Source organism: Schistocerca serialis, chromosome 3 (assembly GCF_023864345.2).
Source record: "Schistocerca serialis cubense isolate TAMUIC-IGC-003099 chromosome 3, iqSchSeri2.2, whole genome shotgun sequence".
NCBI lineage: Eukaryota > Metazoa > Arthropoda > Insecta > Orthoptera > Acrididae > Schistocerca > Schistocerca serialis.
The window spans coordinates 422,816,870-422,840,482 of NC_064640.1; the positions used below are offsets into that span (position 1 = coordinate 422,816,870).

Below are 23,613 nucleotides of genomic sequence, written 5' to 3' on the forward strand. Positions count from 1 at the left end.
GCTCTCAGAGAGGATGTTTTTTTGTCTAGAAAAAGTGCCTGTTTTGACACTTTGTCTTTCAGTTGTGCAGCCCCATGTGAGGCAGCTGAGATCAGTTTTGTCATTACATTACATTTAACTTGTTTAAATTTGTCTCAATCAAATCGGGTCAGGTCTGGGGTATCATAACATATTTTATGGTAATGTGGAATAAAACTACACAGCATGTACACTTACATGTTTCTGGTATTAATGTACACACAGTCAGACATAGCACCATTTTCAAACAAAACTTGTTTATGAGCAGTACAGCACTGAAGAGAAGACAGTCCTATTAACATAATAAAATTAAATACATTGTAGGTTCATTCCTCAAGTATCATTAGAATATTTTACAGAATGTTTTCAAAGTTTCTGCCCTGAAAATCATTAACAATTATCTCATAGCAGTTTTGTATACGCTGTTGAGGAAATGAGGTTAAATATGATAATATTTTTAATTCTCTTATTCTAACATTTCCTGCTGAATTCATAGGCAGTTATTTCAGAAACGTTTTTCTGTAGTGTATCTTGTTTGAAAACTCATATGTATTTTTTTCTGTCCCGCCCCCCCCCCCCCCCCCCCCCCCCCCCCCTCCGACCATCAAACTGTAGTGATAGTCTCGAAATGTAGCATTGTTTTTGGGTTGTTTCCTGGCGTGAAGTTACTTTTTGATTATCATTAAACTATATCTGTTCAGTGATTACAAATGAATTTCAGCTTCCCTGCATCCTATGTTACAGATTCTCTTCAAACTGTATGACAAATTCGTGTTCTTTCTGTTTAATGTAAAATCCATCCTGAATATGTATAAATAAATATAAAATTAAGTCATATAACATAATATAATTTTACGGTAATACTGCAAGAGATGGTTTCATTCACCTGAATAAGCTCAACACATACTTTTTAATGACCTAGGGCATCACAAAGTTCTTCAGCCAACAAAAAGTTGTGAAAAACTATGACTGCAATGCGTGAGTCCCTGTCGGCACTACTCCCTTTGAAATAGCCAAAAATTCAGTATAGGTTAGGGATTAGGTTCTACTACTCGAAATAAGGACTGTAAAGAAGAAATGATGTCCCTAATGTACCTGTGTATAATATGTGGTTTTCCCCTGAAATTAGTCATTTGAAAAATACGGGGTCATCTTACATTTGCAGATTAAACTGTTGCTGCTGAGGTTAATGTTTTTATGTTGTTTAATAGATTAATATAGGTGGTTTTTTTCCCAGATGAAGCTTTGGTAATTGAGGTCATATGCAACTTTATTTTGAAGACTTTGGAAAGCTTGGAGAGGGAACAGTGACACTATCTTAGCTGAGAGCTAGGATGTGTGTGGCGAGAGAAGTGGTGAGCGAGCAACATATTTTGTTGTGCTACTAACAACAAGGATGTGTACCACATACCATGGCTTTTATCAACACCTATCACACTTAAATTGCAGTGTGCCAGAATCTGTTTGCAGTCAGAATTGAAGTCTGTAATCAGATGATCCAAAGCATTATAAGCCCCTACATAAAAGTGTGGTCCAATTCTGTAATGCAATTCGGCAGTGATTCTGCGTGCCGTGGATTCAGCAAATGCTTGACACGTTTCCAGAGGTTTGTGGCATGAGGTGCTTACACACAGGTCACACACTTCCCGTAATTTACGGGCAGTTGGTTTGTGAGTGTGGAGCTAGTGCCAGATAGCATCCCAGTTGGGTTTCAACAGACTCAGATAAGTTGAATTTGATGACCAAGACATCAGTGTGAGTTTGCTATCATGCTCCTCAAACCGTTGCACCACGATTCTGGCCTTGTGACATGGACACTTATTCTGCTGGAAGATGCCATCACTGGTGAGGAAGACGTCAAACATAAGGGTTTACAGGTGGTCCCTAGTAATGTTCACGTAGTCCACAGCTATCGTGGCGCTTTCGATTACTACTGCAGGTCGCATGGAAGGCCAGATGGCTGTCCCTCATAACGTAATACTGCCCCCTGTGGCCTGCGTCCACGGTACGCTGCATGCTTCAAGCAGTCATTTATCTGGATGACAGCTTATCTGGACATGACCATTGACCGAGTTGAACAGTAAACGGGATTCATCTCACCGAGAGTATGGGCAAGCCTCTGATCTCTATGTTGTGCGATTGAGGCATGGACGTTCAACTTCTTGCCACCTACTCGTGGTTTCAGCATTCTTCAACCACTTTCCATAGATGCTCAAGACAGTAGCATGCTAACAGCCAACCAGCATTACCATTTCCGAGATACTTGCCCGTAGGCACTGGACTACGACAATGTGGCTTTGTCGCTTATGTCAGCAGATTTCCGCATGTGTGCCTCTTATCATTGCTAGAATGATTCCCCATTCGTCTCTGCTCCACTCATATACTTCTCTTACTGCATCATATGCCTTCAGTGCCACCAGGCAGCATGCAACTTCGTGGTGGCCATTGGTCATAATGTTTTGGCCCATCAGTGTACATTTCTGCACGAGACGGTAAAAGTTTACCTAGGGGTCAGTGGCGTACTTCTGTGTTTTGTGCAGCAATGTTGGAAATGCTCACTGGGGAAAAAGAGGTGTGTCAGCTGCATGGCTCTTCACCCCCATGGTGGTCTATGAGGAGGCTGGGCTTGCTTCATGCACTCTCTACAATCCTCCTTAGGCATTGGCTAAGTTACAGTCAACACACTGTAGAAATACATTGCGTCTGTTCTCACTTGTCATTAGTTAGATGAAACTATCAACTCAGATAATGATACCAGTGCTGCTGCTGCTGCTGCTGCTGCTGCTGCTGATCATAATTAGAAGTAGTGGTACTACAGATGGCTAGCCTATATAGTAAGCAAAAAAGGAAGCGAAGATAAAAGTTGATGTAAACCATTACTTTTTGTTTATTTTATTTCTCTGTGTATTATTTTAATTCAGAGTTACAGTAAAACCCTACTTTTACACCTTTCAAGGTACTTGAAAGAATGTGGGGAAAATGTAAAATGTGGGAAATAATGTTTTAAGTGTTAAAATTTACATATAGGATCCCCCCTTACATTTTTGTAGTTTACGTACACTCCTGGAAATTGAAATAAGAACACCGTGAATTCATTGTCCCAGGGAGGGGAAACTTTATTGACACATTGCTGGGGTCAGATACATCACATGATCACACTGACAGAACCACAGGCACATAGACACAGGCAACAGAGCATGCACAATGTCGGCACTAGTACAGTGTATATCCACCTTTCGCAGCAATGCAGGCGGCTATTCTCCCATGGAGACGATCGTAGAGATGCTGGATGTAGTCCTGTGGAACGGCTTGCCATGCCATTTCCACCTGGCGCCTCAGTTGAACCAGCGTTCGTGCTGGACGTGCAGACCGCGTGAGACGACGCTTCATCCAGTCCCAAACATGCTCAATGGGGGACAGATCCGGAGATCTTGCTGGCCAGGGTAGTTGACTTACACCTTCTAGAGCACGTTGGGTGGCACGGGATACATGCGGACGTGCATTGTCCTGTTGGAACAGCAAGTTCCCTTGCCGGTCTGGGAATGGTAGAACAATGGGTTCGATGACGGTTTGGATGTACCGTGCACTATTCAGTGTCCCCTCGACGATCACCAGTGGTGTACGGCCAGTGTAGGAGATCGCTCCCCACACCATGATGCCGGGTGTTGGCCCTGTGTGCCTCGGTCGTATGCAGTCCTGATTGTGGCGCTCACCTGCACGGCGCCAAACACGCATACGACCATCATTGGCACCAAGGCAGAAGCGACTCTCATCGCTGAAGACGACACGTCTCCATTCGTCCTTCCATTTACGCCTGTCGCGACACCACTGGAGGCGGGCTGCACGATGTTGGGGCGTGAGCGGAAGACGGCCTAACGGTGTGCGGGACCGTATCCCAGCTTCATGGAGACAGTTGCGAATAGTCCTCGCCGATACCCCGGGAGCAACAGTGTCCCTAATTTGCTGGGAAGTGGCGGTGCGGTCCCCTACGGCACTGCGTAGGATCCTACGGTCTTGGCGTGCATCCGTTCGTCGCTGCGGTCCGGTCCCAGGTCGACGGGCACGTGCACCTTCCGCCGACCACTGGCGACAACATCGATGTACTGTGGAGACCTCATGCCCCACGTGTTGAGCAATTCGGCAGTACGTCCACCCGGCCTCCCGCATGCCCACTATACGCCCTCGCTCAAAGTCCGTCAACTGCACATACGGTTCACGTCCACGCTGTCGCGGCATGCTACCAGTGTTAAAGACTGTGATGGAGCTCCGTATGCCACGGCAAACTGGCTGACACTGACGGCGGCGGTGCACAAATGCTGCGCAGCTAGCGCCATTTGACGGCCAACACCGCGGTTCCTGGTGTGTCCGCTGTGCCGTGCGTGTGATCATTGCTTGTACAGCCCTCTCGCAGTGTCCGGAGCAAGTATGGTTGATCTGACACACCGGTGTCAATGTGTTCTTTTTTCCATTTCCAGGAGTGTATGATGTATGTACATAATAGGCGTCCAAATACTCATAAAGGACTAATTATTTATCTAATAAAGGTTATCGGCATTTTATGCTATGCTTAGTCACTTACATGTCATTTACCAAACTTTAGCACAACAAATCACACTAAAAATTAGGCATTGTGGAGAGAGCAAACTGAGCAGCTGTCATGTTGATTTATTGGCTTGCAAAGTGAAGACGCCATATTGCAGCTTTTGTATTTATGCTTGCAGCCTATTAAAATGCAGTTAGTGTACGCTACATTAAAGATCTCTCCAAAAGATATCAGTTTTACTGTAACGTGTCCTGCAAAAAAGATGCCAATGGGTGAACATACTACATTGAATTTATGTAGTGGTTTTTGATTGTGTAATGGAAAGCGCTTGAAAAATTGTTAAGTGCATTGCATGTAGCACTACACTGTAGATCAGTCTTTCTTCGTAGCCTTTATTTCAGTCACTGGCTTCACCAACTCACAACCAAATTGCAACCTTCAAATCATTGTAGACCTCGGCTATGACACAGATCAGTCTGTCACTGCAGCTAAAATTTTAGGGGGAGGGTGCCATATCACACTTCATAAAACATTATAAGCCATTTTTTATGGAATTTTTCATCATGGTTTTCTAGTTCGTAAACACAGCGTACAGCTTTGATATCTACATTGGCAGCAGAAATATTGTTTCTATTGTCTTCACTGCTGCTTTTACAACTGTGATGGAGGGACCACCACTATAGTCATCACTATCACTTTCTGCACTATCATTGTTTTCCTGTATATGACAGTCAGTCACATTTTTAACAGATTTGCTTTAAACAGTGAAAACATTTATTTCTCAGGTCTTCTGTGTCAGATTCATTTCCTTCATCTACTTGAATGAATCACACTTTTCGAAAGCATTTGGATTTGGTGGACTCCTTAACCTCTGTCCATGCCTTGGTAATATAGTGCAAAGCAGCTAAAATTTATGCTTTAAAAGAGACTGGTTCTTTTCCAGGTTCTGTCAAAGTTAATGCCTTATGCACAATGGCTTTCCTGTAGTAGGTTTTGACACCATGGATAATAACCACTTCTCTTTACTGTGTTTCCCCCCATGACTATTTTCACTTTTGAAGGCATGTGTTCTGTTTGGAAGGATGCTGAAAGACCAGTATCATATTTATTGAAAATATCCTTCAGTTTATGTTGATTTATAAGTTGTTATAATCTGCCATTCACTAGCAGTTTTTAGATTTACACTGTCTCCTTTACAACATACAGTTTAGTACACTACATTGTACCACATCTTGAACCTGTCACTCCCCCTATTAGGTGCGGAGAAATCCTGGATTTCAAGCACATTGTCCATGTTCAGCACCTTTTCACACATCACACTATTCATAGGGATGTTCAAAGCACATGCTGTCTGAAACCAGTTCTTCGTAATTTCTTTCAGTTCTGTTTATTTAGAATAACCGAGATACTTAATTTTTTTCATTTTAATTTGTTCTACTGTTATTTACAATTTCCACAGTGGTCTTTGTTTTTGACAATGGTGTTCCGTGTAGACACAGATATTCCTAAACTCTGTGCTAATGCAATGCATGTTCCATGATGAACTTAAACTATTTCGGGAGAATTTTTACTTTCTCTTCCATCAAAAGGGTTTTCCCACCTTGTTTGGTAATACCTGTATTTTCCATCTTAACATTGCGACAGGATAAGACTAAACTTCTGCTTGAAGGAAATAACAAACAACACCATACTTCGATCATTTATGCAAGGCTACACACAATGCTACACAATACACACAATTAACACTTGGCATGACATTTGATGAGAGCAGCTGTGTGTCGATTGAAATTGAAAAGGGGGGGGGGGGGGGCAGGCTAACCAAATCACAAAACTGCTTCAATGCCTTTGCTTTAATTATAACTACAAGTGTGTGGTGCACTATTCAAAAATTACTGTTCGGAGTTCTGCTGCAGTAGCATATGTGACTTTCCCACTAGCATTCCGTAGTTACTTCAGGTTTATCACCTGTTATTAAACAGTCCAAATTTCACTTGATTGTAAATATGTTGTTATGCATGGCAAAATATGTTACTTAATTTCTGAGCAACTTATGCATAATTTGCCACACAGAATTGTGACATGCAGTTATGAAGGTCTGTTTTACTTCATCGAAGTAACTTGTCAGAACAGTCATCCAAATGAGAGATCATTATATATGTCCAGTTTTTACTATTACAGTGTCTTTCTCAACAGAGCCAATGCATACACAACTTTACACCATAGCGATAGATTCCAACTCATTATTGTAGCTCATGCATACCTCTCCCATCTCCAGAATATGAGAACACACTCTTCTCTGACTGAGAACTGGTGGCAAATGAGTGTTTTTCCTTTTTGCATGTAACTAAGAAAATCCCCCAAATGACCAGCCAGAACTGTTAATGTAATTAATGTTAATTGCCAAACCATTATTTCCAAATATTGAATATGCTTCAGACAACCATATCTTTACTTGTCTTTCATTTTTACAGAAGATTCTGCAGCTGAAACAATATATTCTAATTTGGAAGTGCTGTACAATCGTTTCTCAGGAGCTTTCTCTCAATTCACACATAATATGGTGATGAGCCGCATTCTGACTGACACAATGCAGAAGCAGTTTCTAAATCTTCTGGTGAAGGATCACAGTAATCCCAGCATGTGGCCACTCTTACTACATTGTCGCTCTTTGGCAGTTGTAGCGCAGGTGTGTACTAGAAGTTCTGTCAACAAAAAAGCACGTTTGCGCGTGTGCGTGTGTGTGTGTGTGTGTGTGTGTGTGTGTGTGTGTGTGTGTTTGTGTGTGTGTATTTTGAGCTATCTGTTTTCATTGCATTATGATGACAAATTCTGTATCACTTTGAAATGATACGTGGATGAATAAATAAATAACTCCACTATCAGTTATCTGTCTTATTCACAGTTAAAAACTGAGAGATTTTGGCTTTCACAAATATTCTTATGCAACTGTTATCATCATGTTTAAACAGATAAAAATAATAGTTATATCAGGCATGTGCAGTTTGTGACAATTACCCCTCTACTTAAGTTTACGCACTCCAGTGTGTTCATTCCATCTAAATACTTTGTGCACATCCAAGTTCACCATTGCTGAAAAGTATATGTTTAAGTACCATAATGTAAATTCATAATTACTGTTAATTTGTCCTTCTTCCTAATTACGTATCACCTCTTTCATCTTCTGCCGTGTTCTACCACTACTTCCTCATTCTTACATCCTTGCACCTCATCTTCTCCACCCTCACAGCTTTGCTCTCATCCCCCACTCCAGCCCCTCTCCCCGGTTCTGCCCCTTAGCTCATCTACACTCTCTTTCCCCTTTCTTTAATCTGTGTCTGCATTTCAGCTGTGTTACCTCTCATTCCATCTTTTGTTGCACATAAACTACTAAGATTTATTATGAAGCTTATGATATTTGCTGGAGTCCATGTTATGGACTGGGTATCCACTTTGACTCCCTCATGTCTTTCAATAATAATAATAATAATTACAGTGTTGATCATGTTGTCAGACTGAAAATATTTGAGTTTTTATTTTTTATTGTCATAATTATTAATGATAATTTTTTGTTGTTTTGTTTTTCAATTTTTAGATGATTATGTTAAAGCCTCTGCAGGAAAGAACAAATGCAGTATTAAATGTTTGGAAACGATTGATAAATACAATAGTAGAAAGTGTCACACGTCCAATTGGTGTGTATGAACCAGACTCTGAAGGTAAGATGTTTCAGTTTGCCACTATATGTCAATGTCTGACTTAAGAACATGTTCCTTATGATTAATTCCTTATGATTAATCTGAACTGCTTGTATCTTTTCAATATTTGCAGATTTAAACATTGAACATGCTTATGTTCTCTTATATTTGTTTCACTCCCTGAACTTAATACCAAGGAAATCAGTTATGTTAATGACTGCCAGTGCAGCTATTCGTTGTGCTGATGCAGTCAAGCAGCAAATGAGTGACTTGCAAATCTTATATCTTTCAAGACTGATTCTTCTCTTTGAATATCAGCTGAAATATCTGTACGAAGCTCCACAGTCACTTTTGGAACGGGTAAGGCCCTGCTGACTGATTTAGTTAAACAGTAAACTTATTTCACCTTTCATTTGCAGGAGACCTGCTTATTTTAGTGTATTAGAAATTCTTGAGTCTCTCATGCTTATAGGTTGACTGGATACTGTTTAGAGCACCAGCTGTTGTATATGATAATAGCAGAAATAAATCAGAGCATGCATTCATTGCTGCTGAAGTTGAAGCAACATTCCAAAGACTTGCAAACCAACAAGAGAGCCAGTTCCGCCCAAGATTCTATTTCCTGACCATGCCAGAGGGAAGCAATCAAGATGTACCGAAACTGGATGGACTGGTAAGATATGAAGGGCTAAATATGTTACTTCAGCTGCTGTTTGTTCTTAAAGTTGACTGGAAGTCACATCAGGTTTCTTGAAAGACCACTTCCCTAGCAATGACAACATAATGCAACCTATGTATTAAGTCATTCTCTGTTACATTCTAGATATGACATTTGTTTTCAGGTAATAACCTTCTGTTTAGTACATTATATTGAGCTCTGCCTCTCAAGGAAAGCCCATCTAGTCTACTTTGTGGGGTCCTAGTGGAGGTGTGTTTTCCCTTAGAATCTCTGAACATTCTCTGTAAACACAGGAAAAATGCTTTCATTTGATGTAGTAGATGCTGTTTCAATTTATATTTTCCATGTCAGTATGCAAACACTGTCCTGCAGTGTGTGATGTTGAGAGCACATCTGACGAGTAATTGTACATTACCTGTTGTGGTCTGCCACATTGTGACTCACTGTATTACTGAATAACGTGATTCACATAATTATTTATTGAAGTTTCATGTGGGCTTTCCAAGACTGTCACTAGTTCTTGAAAATTTAATTAAAAATAATAATCAAATAGCACATGAAATTCACTACATCATCATGAAAATGCGCAGATCAGGTGCCAAGATTCGAACCATCACCTTGTCCACAACCTCTCGCATTGCGCGAACGCCAACATCTGGACCACAATGACTTCTTAAAAGTACCTACTTCGCACAGGTACATTAACCACATAAAAGATGTGTAAAACTTCTCTTGTGATTTTTATGGAATTGCTGGAGTAGTGCACCTTACTACTTGCACATTATGTTGTTTTAATGGCCTACTAAAAGTGTACAAAGTTTGATGATGTAAATCCGTGGTCCCAGTGTCGTGGCCTCCCCTTGCTAGTTGTTGTTACTGCTGGATGGCAGTATTGCTAGGATATTCTTTCTAGGCTATAAATAATATATACTCGTGAAAGTGTACATTTTCTTAATTCTAGAACTTGATCGCTGTTGCAAAACACTGTTAGAGTGTACCAGTGGACCATTTCTCCCAGCTCACCATAATTAGTGGATGATTAGATTGACAGCAATTTGTTGTTGTGGATTCCTTTCTTCTAACAGATTTGCATTTATTTCTACTATTTGTGATGGCCACCATAAATTGGGTTACTTGTTTGCTATCAATTCTGGCTTACTTTTTGCTAAAATAATACGCATTTCTTGTTGTACATTATATCAATTAAGTGTTATTTTAAACCATCCTGACACATCAAAATTGATACAAAATATTGATATTTCTTTTTGTTTTTTGTTTATAGGCATGTAACTTCATTGTTGGTTCACCTGGAAAGTGGAGTTATGACTCTCTTTTGAATTCAGTGATTGAAATTCTTAATGTAGCTGATCAATTGTGCCCAGCAATGAAACGGGAGACGGAAATGTCTGTTATTGGACATTGTTCAGTGAGATACTGCTTCACTGTCTGCTGGAGGTAGCTATACTAGATCAAATTCCTTGTTATAACTCTTACTAGGATTATTTTAAGTTAAAAGATTGTGAAAGGGATGATTGAAAGGACATTGTGGGGACAAGTAGAAAAATTAACATGGTGTTATGTAACCTGAGCCTTACTCTGGGGATCTCTTGAAGACTAGTCAGTCGGATATGGAAATAATCAAGGACATACATTTCATTTAAGTGCAGTGCAAGTATGAAGTATTGTGGTGTTGCAGAACTGGAATTAGTTGTATTATAATGTAATACTTTAAGTTTATATGTCATTGTGAAGACACTCTTCAATTGATGATGAGTTGCCCAACAATGTTTTTTGGAGGTTATAGTCAAGGTCATTTTCTTTCCTAATATTACCATCCTACATCGTACTACTGCAGGATGTTCCAGTACTAACACCAAATACTTTTTATAACGTGTTACCCTGTAAGCAGCCCAAGTTTGCCGAAAATTGTTCCATAACTCATTATGGTGTAGAAGATCTAGAATAAACTTTGTTTTATCATTTTAAAATAAATCATCATTGCTGAAGGTGTAGTTGAATGGAGGCATTCGATTAATTCTGGGGTATGGGTTTTCCTAAATGGGTTGTGATCTATCTGTAGTCCCAAAACTGAACACTATATGCAATTTGTATGTCATTGTTTGAATGGACTTTGGTCATGGGTTGTGGAGTTCTGTGAGAAGTGTTGAAGTATACATTATTAGTTTTATAAAAAATCTGATAAGATCCACTTGCCTTGAATCATTTGCTAATGTTTTCAAATCTTTTATTAGCTCCACTTAGTGAGAGGACTAGTACCTCTTTCTTAAGTCCTAAATTGGTATCATCTGCAGACAGAAAGGATATGGATTCTTCTGACAGTGCAAGTGGAAGGTTATTTACTGCCTACTGCCTATTGCTACATAATTAACATGAAACTGATACTGCTTTTGATCATTCAAATAAAATGAACTTCTCTGGATCTGCTGTGTGTATACATAATACTTTAAAATAATTTTTGATTTATTGATTCTAAATCCATCGTGTGTAGAGAGAGAGAACCTGTTGACAGTCCATTTTGAAGTCTGTTTGTCGCTAATAATGTTTCTCTTCTTGACAGTACTGAGATGGGCCAGTAATTGTTTACTTTAGCGTTATTTTTTTTTCTTAATTTTCTTTTATTACTCTTCAGGTTTTCTACTTGGTGTTTATATCATAAATAATTATATTTAATGTCAGGGTTTTGGTTTCATGATCTAAGAGAAAATTATCTGTAGAACTGAAGCTATGGCCATATCAGTATGATCATAACAAGAATGTAAATAGAAGTGTTGCTGGTTCCCATAATGCTGATTTCAAATTGTGTGAGATGAGTTAAATAATATGAATTGGCAAAGGATTCCAGTATGGCTCTAGAATAGGTCTGCCCTAAAAAGATATAATTTAAAACTTTGCTGTAGTCTGGTAAACCTTCGCAGTACATCCATATTGGTTTAACCCTTTCGTGACTATGGTCATACATGTATGCCCAGCAGTTAGTGCCCAAATAGCTTTGAATGCATTCATTTAAACCTGGCAGGTAGAACTTTCAGACAGCTATAGGCATTTATGTAAACCCATCAGATAGGAAGGTCTGGTGGCTAAGGGTATTCATGTATGCCTGGGCATGGGAGCAGGTAAAAGTGCACAATAGAATGGCAACACTCTGCTTTCCGCATTTCAACATTCCTGCCAACTCTGCCATTATCTTCTCTTATTTGTATTGTCAGAAAGTGCTACAGTATACACCTGCTCCTATCTCCTTTCTGCTTAAGAGTCAATCTAGTAGATAAAATTTGATTTCCTGACCTACACAAGACAAATGTCAGCATCATATATAATCTGAAGGGAATAAATTATCCTAATGAGCATACGTATCAAATATTACAAAAGGAGAACAGTGCAGTAGATACATGCAGATTCTCACCAACATTCGCAGCCATGTAGAACAGAAAATGGCACACATACATGGCCAAGTAAATGTAATTTGATTTCCTATTTTTCAAAGTACACACACACACACACACACACACACACACACACACACACAGTGTGAAAGGGCATGAATTATCCTACAGAGCTGCCATATTGGATACTTAATAAAGGTGAACAGGGGAGCAAAATATGTGCCATTTCTCATCAACACTTACTGTCGTGTGGAACACAAGATGGTCCAAGTTCTGCAGGTCTTCACTAGGAACTGTTCACTTTAAAACTATATCTTGAAAATTCTTGTCATTTTTCGGAAATAACTTCCTCAGCCAGGATGAATTTACAACAGAAACCATGTGTTAGTTTTGAAGTTCTCTTTCATCGTTATCAGAAACTGCATCCACTGTGACCACACATTGTGGTACTGATTGTTCTATAAGGTAGTATTGAAGAGTGGTTCTATGTAAGATGGAATTTGTGGTTAGTCCACAGTGGCTGTAGCCTGCAGCAGTTGTGTGGCTGTGTAACCCACCTGCTGGTGAGGTGCACAATACGTTCACCCTCTTCAACCGGCTGGCAAGACAGGATGCTTGGTCCTTGCAGCCATGAAAGGGTTAATGTAACACATCTTTGAATGCCATCATTTTGCAATATTAAATTTAAAGGAATTTAGTTATATCCTACTTCGTTTTACTAACCAGACTGTAATTCAGTTTAGCTGCTGCTTTTAACTGTTTGTTGAATGCAGGCAATAATGTACTTACATTACCATCTATTTTCTAAGATGATCAGTTGCAGAGATTGAATCTGATAGTTGATGTAATAAAACATGGTGATCTAAATAGAAGATTGGAAGTGAGTTTGTGTGTGTGTGTGTGTGTGTGTGTGTGTGTGTGTGTGTGTGTTACAGTGGTGTATCGTAAGAAACATGAATGTAATGTAATCATTAGTACTGGGGGGGGGGGGGGGGGAGAGAGAGACACAACCTTCTTTGTCTGTTTCCATAGTTAATCGATCATTGTTATGAATGATGCTGAGTTGATGAAGAAACTCTATTAATAATCTTTTCCATGAGACCACACTATAAAAATGTGGTTTCACGGCAACTGATTCAAGTGTTCTCTCCTTGAAATCCTCCATAAAAAGGTGGCCAGTAAGGGAGACAAAGGATGTCCATGGTCATGCCGTCAATCTGTTCAAAATATTCTTTGTTGAAAATAAAATAGTTCAAGGAAAGAGCATGCCAAAACAAACCAGTGACGTTCTTCACCTGAAACTTATTACTAATTTGTGCCAAAGAATTTGCAAGCGGGACTCTTGTAAAAATTCCACATCAAGGCTAACTAAACAATCCAGACTGCACGGAAACAGAGCCCTCAGGCTGTTGATACAGTCATCTAATTTAAGGTCTGAGCGAAAAAGCTAGGCGTTTGGCTAAACTGTATGAGCTCCATTGTTGCTCACTGTTGGATGTAAAGGTAGACTGTGAGTTTTTGGAAGGCCATACAGTCTTCGTGGTACACAAACATGTGGCCTTAACATCCTGATGAACTCTTGAGATTAGGAGGAGGAATTCTGGAGTGCAGGAGTTTCCTGTTTCACACATCCTGTAAGGTTGTAATCAGTGCCTCCATAGGTAGAATCACTTAGTAGTCCATATATCTTGTCATTGTACAAATTAAGAGGTAATGAAATGTTTACTTTCCTTTGTCAGCCTTCAGTACTACATCAGGATCCTTTTGTAGATTTCGTAGTACTGCGTTTTGTGCAGAGGCTGAGTTACTATTTTGAGGAACAGTTTTCAAAAAAGTGTGGCAAGTTTCCTGTCTTATTTGTTTTGCAACATCCAAAGGAAGGTGTTGTATAGCTTATTAAAGGTGGTGCTGTAGGTGTTGGTGCAAAATTGAATCACTTGCTTAATACATACAGCAGACCATTGTCCAAATTTTTCTCTGTGAAATTGACAACAGAATGTTGAGCATTTACTCTTTGTTGTGATGTGTGGCAACAGGTAATCAGATTTTGATATAATAATAAGTAGTTTTGTGAATGGTGGTGAAAAAGCCATACAACACCATCTTTTGAAAGCTGTACTTACAGTTTTTCATTTTTTAATTATGTAAAATCTCTCTTTATGTGCTGTTGTTACTGTGTTTTGTGCACACTGAAGGCTTTGTCTTCATTTTATGAATGTAGGAATATCAAGAGTAGTACACCATGAAATATGTTTCTGTAGTACAGTATATAATAATAAGTACGTTATAAATGTGTTATATGAAGCATAGCTACAGGATTAAATAGCTTTTATTTTTGTAAATTACAGTATTAGCAACACATTTTAGGGTATCTAAGCCACAAACATTTCTCTGAAATTATACTGATTAACTATGTTAGTTAATTGACAGTTCCTTTCTTGACTCATTTATGATGCTTAGGTTAGTTTTTTGTGGATTGATATATTTATTTTGATGTAAATTATTTCACAAAATATGTCTTAACAATTTTATGGTATGCTTTCCCCTCTTCCTGCCTAGGCTGATTGTTTCCTTTCCTGTTTCACTATGCAATGCTTTGCAGTCAATTGTAACTGCATTTCATAGAGATGAAGTGATGGATAATTCCATATACAGTTCAGTATCTCGGTAGGAGACACCACATTTAACTTGGTTTTATAATCTCTGCAGCAGTGTAGTTCTCTGTTGTAATACAGGAAGCAAAAGGCTATTTACAACTTGTACAGAAACTAGGCAGAAGTTACAAGAGTCGAGGGGGCATGAAAGGGAAGCATAGGTTGAGAATGTAGCGGGCAGGTTTGTATTGTAATCCCCATGTTGTTCACAGTCTGTACATTGAGCAAGCAGTAAAGGAAAGCAAAGAAAAATTTGGAGAAGGGAACAAAATTCAGGGCGAAGAAATAAAAACTTTGAGGTTTGCCAACGACATTGTAATTCTGTTGGAGACGGCAAAGGACTTGGAAGAGCAAGTGTTTTGAAAAGAGGATGTAAGATGAACATTAATAAAAGCAGAACAAGGGTAATGGAATGTATTTGAATTAAATTAGGTGATGCTAATGGAATTAGAGTAGGAAATGTCACTCTAAAAGCAGCAGATGAGTTTTGCCATTTGGGAAGGAAAGTAACTGATGAAAGTCGAAGAAGAGGGGATATAAAACATAGATTAGCAATGGCAAGAAAAGTGCTTTTGAAGAAGAGAAATTTGTTAACTTTGACTATAGGTTTGTGTGTTAGGATGTCTTTTTCTAAAGGTATTTGTTTGAAGTGTAGCCTTGTATGGAAGTGAAACATTGGCGATAAACAGTTTACACTAGAAGAGAATAGAAGCTTTTGCAATGTGGTACTACAGAAGAATGCTGAAGATTAGAGTGGTGGATTATGTAACTAATGAGGAGGTGCTCAGTGGAAATTGGAAGAAAAGAAATTATATATATATATATATATATATATATATATATATATATATATATATATATATATATATATATATATATATATATATATATATATATATATATAGACACACACAAAGATGATGTGACTTACCAAACCAAAGCGCTGGCACGTCGATAGACACACAAAATTCAAGCTTTCGCAACAAACTGTTGCCTCATCAAGAAAGAGGGAAGGAGAGGGAAAGACGAAAGGATGTGGGTTTTAAGGGAGAGGGTAAGGAGTCATTCCAATCCCGGGAGCGGAAAGACTTACCTTAGGGGGAAAAAAGGACAGGTATACACTCGCACACACACTCATATCCATCCGCACATACACAGACACAAGCAGACATTTGTAAAGCTGTAGATTACGGTAAAAAGGAGAAGTTCCATACAGAGTGAAACTACTGGCAAAAACAAAAACAGAAAATAAGACGACAGAAAAGATTTCGAAATGCAACAGTGACAATAACAAACGTATTTGTTGGGTTCAAATTAATGATATGAATTAATGATATGAACCCAACAATTAAGTTTGTTATTGTCACTGTTGCATTTCGAAATCTTTTCTGTCGTCTTATTTTCTGTTTTTCTTTTTGCCAGTAGTTTCACTTTGTATTGACCTTCTCCTTTTTACCCTTTACAAATGTCTGCTTGTGTCTGTGTATGTGCGGATGGATATGAGTGTGTGTGCGAGTGTATACCTGTCCTTTTTTCCCCCTAAGGTAAGTCTTTCTGCTCCCGGGATTGGAATGACTCCTTACCCTCTCCCTTAAAACCCACATCCTTTCGTCTTTCCCTCTCCTTCCCTCTTTCCTGATGAGGCAACAGTTTGTTGCGAAAGCTTGAATTTTGTGTGTATGTTTGTGTTTGTTTGTGTGTCTGTCGACCTGCCAGCACTTTCATTTGGTAAGTCACATCATCTTTGTTTTTAGATATATTTTTCCTACGTGGAATGTTTCCCTTTATTATATATATGATCAGTTGATAGGACATTTTTGAGACATCAATGGATCATCAGTTTGGTATTGGAAGGAAGTGTGGTGGGAGGGGAGGGGGGGGGGGATAAAAATTGTAGAGGGAGATCAAGAGATAAATACAGTAAGGCAAGTGCAAATGGATGTAGGTTGCAACAGTTATTTGCAGGTGAAGAAGCTTGCGTAGGATAGGGTAGCATGGAGAGCTGCATCAGACCAGTCTTCGGACCGAAGACTGTAACACACAACACATTGTATTTATTTTTATTGCAGTTTATGAATATAGCTGCTATGCAGGAGCATCTACACAAGAACAATCTACATAGGAAATATTGAATGTCTAATATGGTTAGCAATATTAAAATCCATGCACTAGGTCATGGAAGGTGTACTTCGTTGATTCCATAAGAAATGAAAATGTTCTGCTGACTTGTTTGATTCTTACATTAAAGCTTCTTTGTTCGATTCTGATCCTCCTGTATGGAGGGCATAGTAATAGTTAAACATGGTGCAGAGAAGCAACTGAAAGAGTTTAAAACAAATAAGTTGCCAGTTCTGCTTGGAATTCCTGTTTTATTTTACAGGGAGTACTCTACAGCACTGCCCCGTAGGTTTGAACAACACACAAGTATTATGGAGATGCTTGGAGGAAGGTGATGTTCTTTTTGAACAACACTATTGAGAAAATTTAGAGAATTGGTATAATGATTCTGCTGCTGTCAACGCAAATTTTGTGTATGGATTGCAAAGACAAGATACGAGAGGTTAGGGTTTGTACGGAAGCATATAGATGGTCATTTGTACGTCGTTCTATTTGCTAGTGGAACAGGAAAGAAAATGACTTAATAGTGGTAGAAGGCCCACCATGCACCATGTGGCTTGCAGAATATGCATGCAGTAGTAGATCACAGTGTTCATTTTTGCACGAGTACTTGGAAAATGTAATACATTTTGAAGTCTTTTGGCCTATTATTGCCTTCCAAAATAAGTCTATTTGAAATTAACTCCCCCACCCCAACCCCCACCCTCTCTCTCTCTCTCTCTCTGTCTGTCTGTCTGTCTGTCTGCCTGCCTGCCTGTCTGTATGCATGCGCGCGTAGGGGAAGGAGATTGTTGTTGTTTCCCTTGTGGTGAATATTTTTTACCTAGTGCTGTTGTTTCCAGGATAGTTCAGATGCTGCCACCATCTATACAATTTATGGAGAGAATAACTAGAGCACAAGATAAATGTTGTGCTTCTCATGGACTTCACCATACGTTGTGGGTACCACGTTTGAGCGCACGGAACTTTAATACATGGATACTGGTATGATAAAATCCTCAATTTATTACAAGCAACCATTTTTTTCCATTGACTTAACTATAGTGCTGTTAATGATAATTTCAGCATGGAATTTGAGGGGGGGGGGAGGAAGTTAATATCATTTTTATTTGAGAGGTTAGCGTTACACCATAAAAGGATCCTAGCGTAGAGCAGACAGTTTGTGTGTGTGGGCACGGCCATTGCTTTAGTGGCCTACATTAGAAGCAACCTTGACAATTTTCACATAGTTTTATATCTGTATTGATCATGATGTTTTTGATAGTTTCTGAATTTCCACTTCCACATCATTTTTATTTTATTTCCAGGAATACCTTCTGAAACAGACAGCAAATGGTCAAGTTTTGGAAGATGTTATTCAAAATGTAAATGTAAACATGACTACAACAAAACTGGATATTTCACTTGTGAAAGAATTTATTGCAAGATTTACACCCAAAGTCACTAATGCAAGTAAGTTATTCACACAAAAAAATCATTTGTGTGGGTTTTGGTAACTTTTTTTTGCTAATATACTTTTACGTAATATACTTCTATATTTCATCTTTAATTTTACATTTCAACACAATTGCTACATCTTGCCACTCCCTAGTTTTTGGTTAAGTCAGTCTGTCATTTAACCGTATATTTTAACCTATACTGTTTAGTTTCTTTCCTTACAGTCTCTCACTAACATTTCTGTATCTCATTTCCCATAAACCATGGCCACTGTTAAACGTTATCTTTCTGGGTTTATGCTTGTTGGGCTCATTATAATTTTTCTTACATTCCTGTTTCTATTTGTACATTATTTATTCCTTTCTCAGTTCACTATATGCTTCTTGTTATGTTTTTCTACCATTTCACTGCTTCTTGTCAGAGATCCTTTTGAAGATTTTTGTCTCTGATAAGTGTCTAGTTTCACATTCACTCATCTGCCCGCACATGTGCCTCCAGCTAACTCACACAAAATGGAACCTTCCCAAATTTACACTGTACCATGTTTTAACTCCGCCCAGGTACCCAAGTAATTGCTTATGGTGTTATTAGTTATCATTTTCTTCAGATAGTCAGCCTTCTCAATGGTTTTTCCACTATGCTGTTTCTTAGATGTGTTAACAGTCCAAAATGGCGTCACTGTTTTAATGTCGCAGAGAATGTATAGTGACCAGAATAGTACAAGACCAGGAATGACTCAAGTACTAGTAAAAAGAGCCTGACCTGCCAAGGGACTCGCAGTAAGTCTCCTGAGAGTAAACAAGTGGGCAACAAGGAGAGGAAAACATACGATGGAGACAGCACACCAGAGTACAAAGGCTAACAAGTAAACCCAATGATATGCTGGGAGAGCAGTACAGTGGTGCATAGAAATCCTGACTGTCTGCAGAGCTGCTGCGCTGCTGGCTTTAAAGGACAGCTGCAGGTGCTCCTAGGCCAGCAAGATGGGCATATTCTGGTGGTGGCACTTGCATCAATGACACCAGTGTCCGCAGAGGTGCAGCATGGTCTAGCGGCTGTTGTCGAGTTTCATACCCTGTGGTGGGCCTTCAAGCTCACCCAGCCAAGATACTAGATCCCTTCCCCCTGAAATGGGCACATAGGGCTGGAAGTGCTTTGGACAGTGCATGGGAAGGCGAACTGTTGCATGGGTGGAGTCTTGGCACAGAAACCCACTGGCCTATAGAAAGGAACCAGGGCATCTGGCAATGTGCTGGGGCACTGTGGTATGGGCAACAATGTTGTGGGTGATGATGGACAAGAGGGTGAAGTGTGCTCTGAAATCACCACCTCTATGCCTACACCTACAGGAACTGCCTCTGGTGCTCTGGAGCACTATTGATACCTGTGCGGCTGTGGGAGCAGGAAGGGCAGGCGTTCCAGGGCCGACCAACTGTGCAACTGTGATGCAATTGGTAGGCACAGGCAGAGATGGTTGATATGCTGGCTCTCCAAAACCCTTGGAGTGTCCACTGTTGCAAGGCATCACCCATGGGTGGCAGCAACTGTGGCCTGCACCCATTCGCATTTTGCCCCATATTACCCTGCCCACAGAGCTGAACCCAGCAGAAAGCACCTGGAATGCCGAATCCATTATTTCGTGGTACAGGAGATGGGGGAAAGTACACGGCTTCCACTCACTCATGGAACAGTTATGCCTAGTTACGGTTGTGGACAAGGGTGGTCCTGTACGGGCTCAGTAAAATCATGACCACAGATTTGGCAGTGGAAGTGCTCACCACCTTTAACATTTGCTGTTTGTCTTCACATCATATGCTTTGCTACTCCATTGGAGGACAGGTAAATGGTGGTCTAAATGGGAGCTTCATGCCATTGGAGACACAAAACTGTTCAGAAGGTGTCACTGTGACTTGAGGCCCGTTGTCAGACACAGTGGTGCTGGCAAGAACTTTGATTCCTAGAATCTGGATGAGTGCATTGAGGGTGTCATCAGTGATGGTGGACACCATGGTGACCACATAGGGGTAATTAGAATAAACGTCAATGACAAGGCCACATAGACAACAAAGTCCAGACGAATGCATACCCAGGGGGTGACAGGGTGGGGGCTTGGGCCTTGGGGTGAAAGGCTGGGGTGGAGCAACATAGTGCCAGGTGCAAGCAGAGCAGCTGCACATTATGGCCTCAACATTCTTGTCAGTCCTGCTCAATAGGCATGGCACCTTGCAAGAGCTTTCATCTGTGGCATACCCCAATGCCCACGATGGAGGAGTCGCAAAATATGAGGGTGCAGGGTAAGCAGGGTGACAACATTGTAATTATACACTGCTGTGTGAAGCAAGAGAACATCAGAGATGATTGACAGGTGGTGTGAGAGGGGAGCCAAGACCCAGAGTTCTGGATCAGTAGACATGAAAAAATGTCAGCCACACATGGAGCACATAGTGCATGACACACCAGAAGATAGGATTGTGGCATGTGTCTGCAGCAGTGTGGATGTGTAATAGGAAATCCTTCCAAGCCATGCTGCCATTCAACATCAGTGTGGAAATGGGATATTTCTCATTGGTCAAGTGCGGGGTCTGCTCCTGAGGGCAGGTAAGAGACAGAATCCACTTCTGCATGTTGTGCTGTAGACTTATACTTATTGGTGTAATTTTAGGAGCTGAGCAAAAGTGCCCAACACTGGAGCCATTTAGCTGTCCACTCGGGAAACCGAGAGTAGGGTCTAAAGACTGCTACCAATGATATGTGGTCTGTCATGAATGTAAACTTAGTCCTGGAAAGGTAAACATAGAACTTCTTAATAGCGAAGATAATCACTAAAGCTATATTTTTCAATCTAGAAGTAGCTCTTTTGAGCAGGTCTCAGGGACTCAGGTGCAGTACTGTTATCACTCCTATGAGCCAGCACTGCAAAAGTGCCATAAGGGGAAGTATCAGCAGCCAAAACCAGGGGACATCTGAGAACAGTGCACAAGGCAGGGCGCTGAGCACAGCAGATGCTTCAGCTGTGTGATGGATCCCTTCTTTGTTGAGAAAGTGTTCTAGGCATTCCACCTGCTCCTGAAAAAAAAAAAAAAAAACAGCATTTGTATAGGTTGCACTTGAGCCCTGCTTTACGCAAAATAATAGGGAGGGCACATAGGGTCTGCAAGTGATTCTGAGACAAAGTGCTCATGACAATTGAGTCGTCAAAGTAATTGGTACATGCAATGGTAGAACCTACTAACTGTTCCAGGTATCTCTGGAAGATTGCTGGTGCGGAAGAGATCTCAAAGGGTAAGTGCTCATATTTGTGTATTCTAAAGGGAGTGTTGATGACTGTAATGTGTTGTCATTCCTCATCCAGTGTGATATGCAAATAGGAGTCAGCAGGATCTTCGAAAAATATTAATCTCCAACAAACTTTATGAGGTGGTCCTGTGGGCATGGTATTGGTTAGATTTCCTCATGCGACTGCGCATTGATTGCCAATTTAAAACCTCCACATAGCCGGAGGGAGCCATTGGGATCCTTTACACAAGTGTGGCCGAAGCATTGGTTTTTACACGTTAAATAACCCTAGCTTCGTGGGGATGAAAGAGTGCCTGCTTAATGGCTGTCTATAGGGAGACAGGAATAGGATGAGCTCATTAGAAATGGGGCACTGCATCTAATGTTAAGGAGATATGAGTCTGTAGATGTGTGGTACACCTCAGGCCAGGTATGAAAAAAGGCATGAATGCAGAGTTCGTAGAGTTTCTGGAAGGAAACTATATCAGAGACGACCTGAACCTCATCAGTGATGGAAATCCAAACCGTGACAAGACAACCAGACCAAAAATGGTGCCAGCAGAGTGACGATTGACCACAGTGTTACTGTTCGTGTGGCATATCCTTAGGCCGTGATGATCGTGAATTGACCACGGAGAGGAATCAAACAGTCACCATATGCAACCAGTGCACAGGAAGGCAGGTCCAAGTCGGGGAACACTGATGAGCATATATTTGGAGGTTTATCAAGGATTCACAATTGTTAGATTGCTAAACATCTTAGTAGCAAAAGGATCACCATGAGAAACAGCCACCTGAAGTCCATTCTTAGTTTCTTGGCACTTGTGGGGACTGGGATCTAACTGTCTCAATGTTTTATCATGGACTGTTCAGAGATGCCCATGTCTCGCACACAATGGTTGCAGTGCACCCAACATTCTGGACAGTCTGCATGCGAGTGTCCCATGAAGCAGTCGGGGCCACAATGGGAGACCCTGCTGCATACTGGCTGTTCAGAGGCCATTGACATGTCTGAAAGTGAAGAATCACAACTCTGCCTTTGGGTAAAAGACTTAAAGATAATTCCACCCCCAAGGCAGTAGCTGGATCCTGTGACCTGGGGACAAGCCATGAGGCATTTGCAATCTCAAAAGCGTACACAATTTTCAAGATATCATACAAGGAAGGGTTGTCCACTTTCAAATTTGCAGTGTGTACTTTCGGGTGGGGAGGTATTTGGATCACTAAATTGTCAATCAAAGAATCTGCATACGAGGTTTTACAAGTCAGTTTCACGACAGTGAAATCTCAATGTTGAATCAACCTTTGCAAATCCATTGCCCACATTGTTAGGGGCTCTGAATTCGTTTTCTGGGCACGAGCTTGCCAACCCTAGGGCTCTGGAGCTGAGGACTGGTAAGTGTCGCTAGTCCTCTGTCACCTTAAGCTTTGGGCATGCTTCAGTGACCACCTGGATTGTGAGGATTGTAAAAACCTCTATAAAAAGCTCTTCAATCTCAAGGTGTGCTGCGTGCTGAGGAGATGCATGACTGTTGAGATGGAAAGTCACTAGTGGGCAACCTCTAAAGAATCTGACACAACTCAGTTTTATTAGGTTTACCTAGGCATGCCTGGGGGGGTCTCTGTTCTAGGTGGACCTTTATTTCCCTAGCTGCTCGCAGGACTGAGATGGATCCTTCGAAATTTTCTCTTCATCTACCGAGCGGAAAGAGTGGACCACTGGTAGGCACCAACCCTCAATCTAACAAGTGAGCTCATGTAGCCAGTCTTCCAGATGCAGGATGTTCGC

General features: G+C 40.5%; 1 protein-coding gene across 1 annotated transcript in view; it reads left to right on the forward strand.

Annotated features, from left to right (window-relative positions):
* The window catches only part of LOC126470301 (protein purity of essence), a 475,244-nt gene that overhangs the window by 145,831 nt on the left and 305,800 nt on the right, over nt 1–23,613 (forward strand). The window contains exons 13-19 of the mRNA XM_050098072.1: nt 7,033–7,247; nt 8,154–8,277; nt 8,390–8,616; nt 8,729–8,929; nt 10,218–10,390; nt 17,954–18,095; nt 18,419–18,563. Of these exons, the coding sequence (XP_049954029.1) occupies nt 7,033–7,247; nt 8,154–8,277; nt 8,390–8,616; nt 8,729–8,929; nt 10,218–10,390; nt 17,954–18,095; nt 18,419–18,563 (1,227 nt within the window). The remainder of the gene's footprint in view (nt 1–7,032; nt 7,248–8,153; nt 8,278–8,389; nt 8,617–8,728; nt 8,930–10,217; nt 10,391–17,953; nt 18,096–18,418; nt 18,564–23,613) is intronic.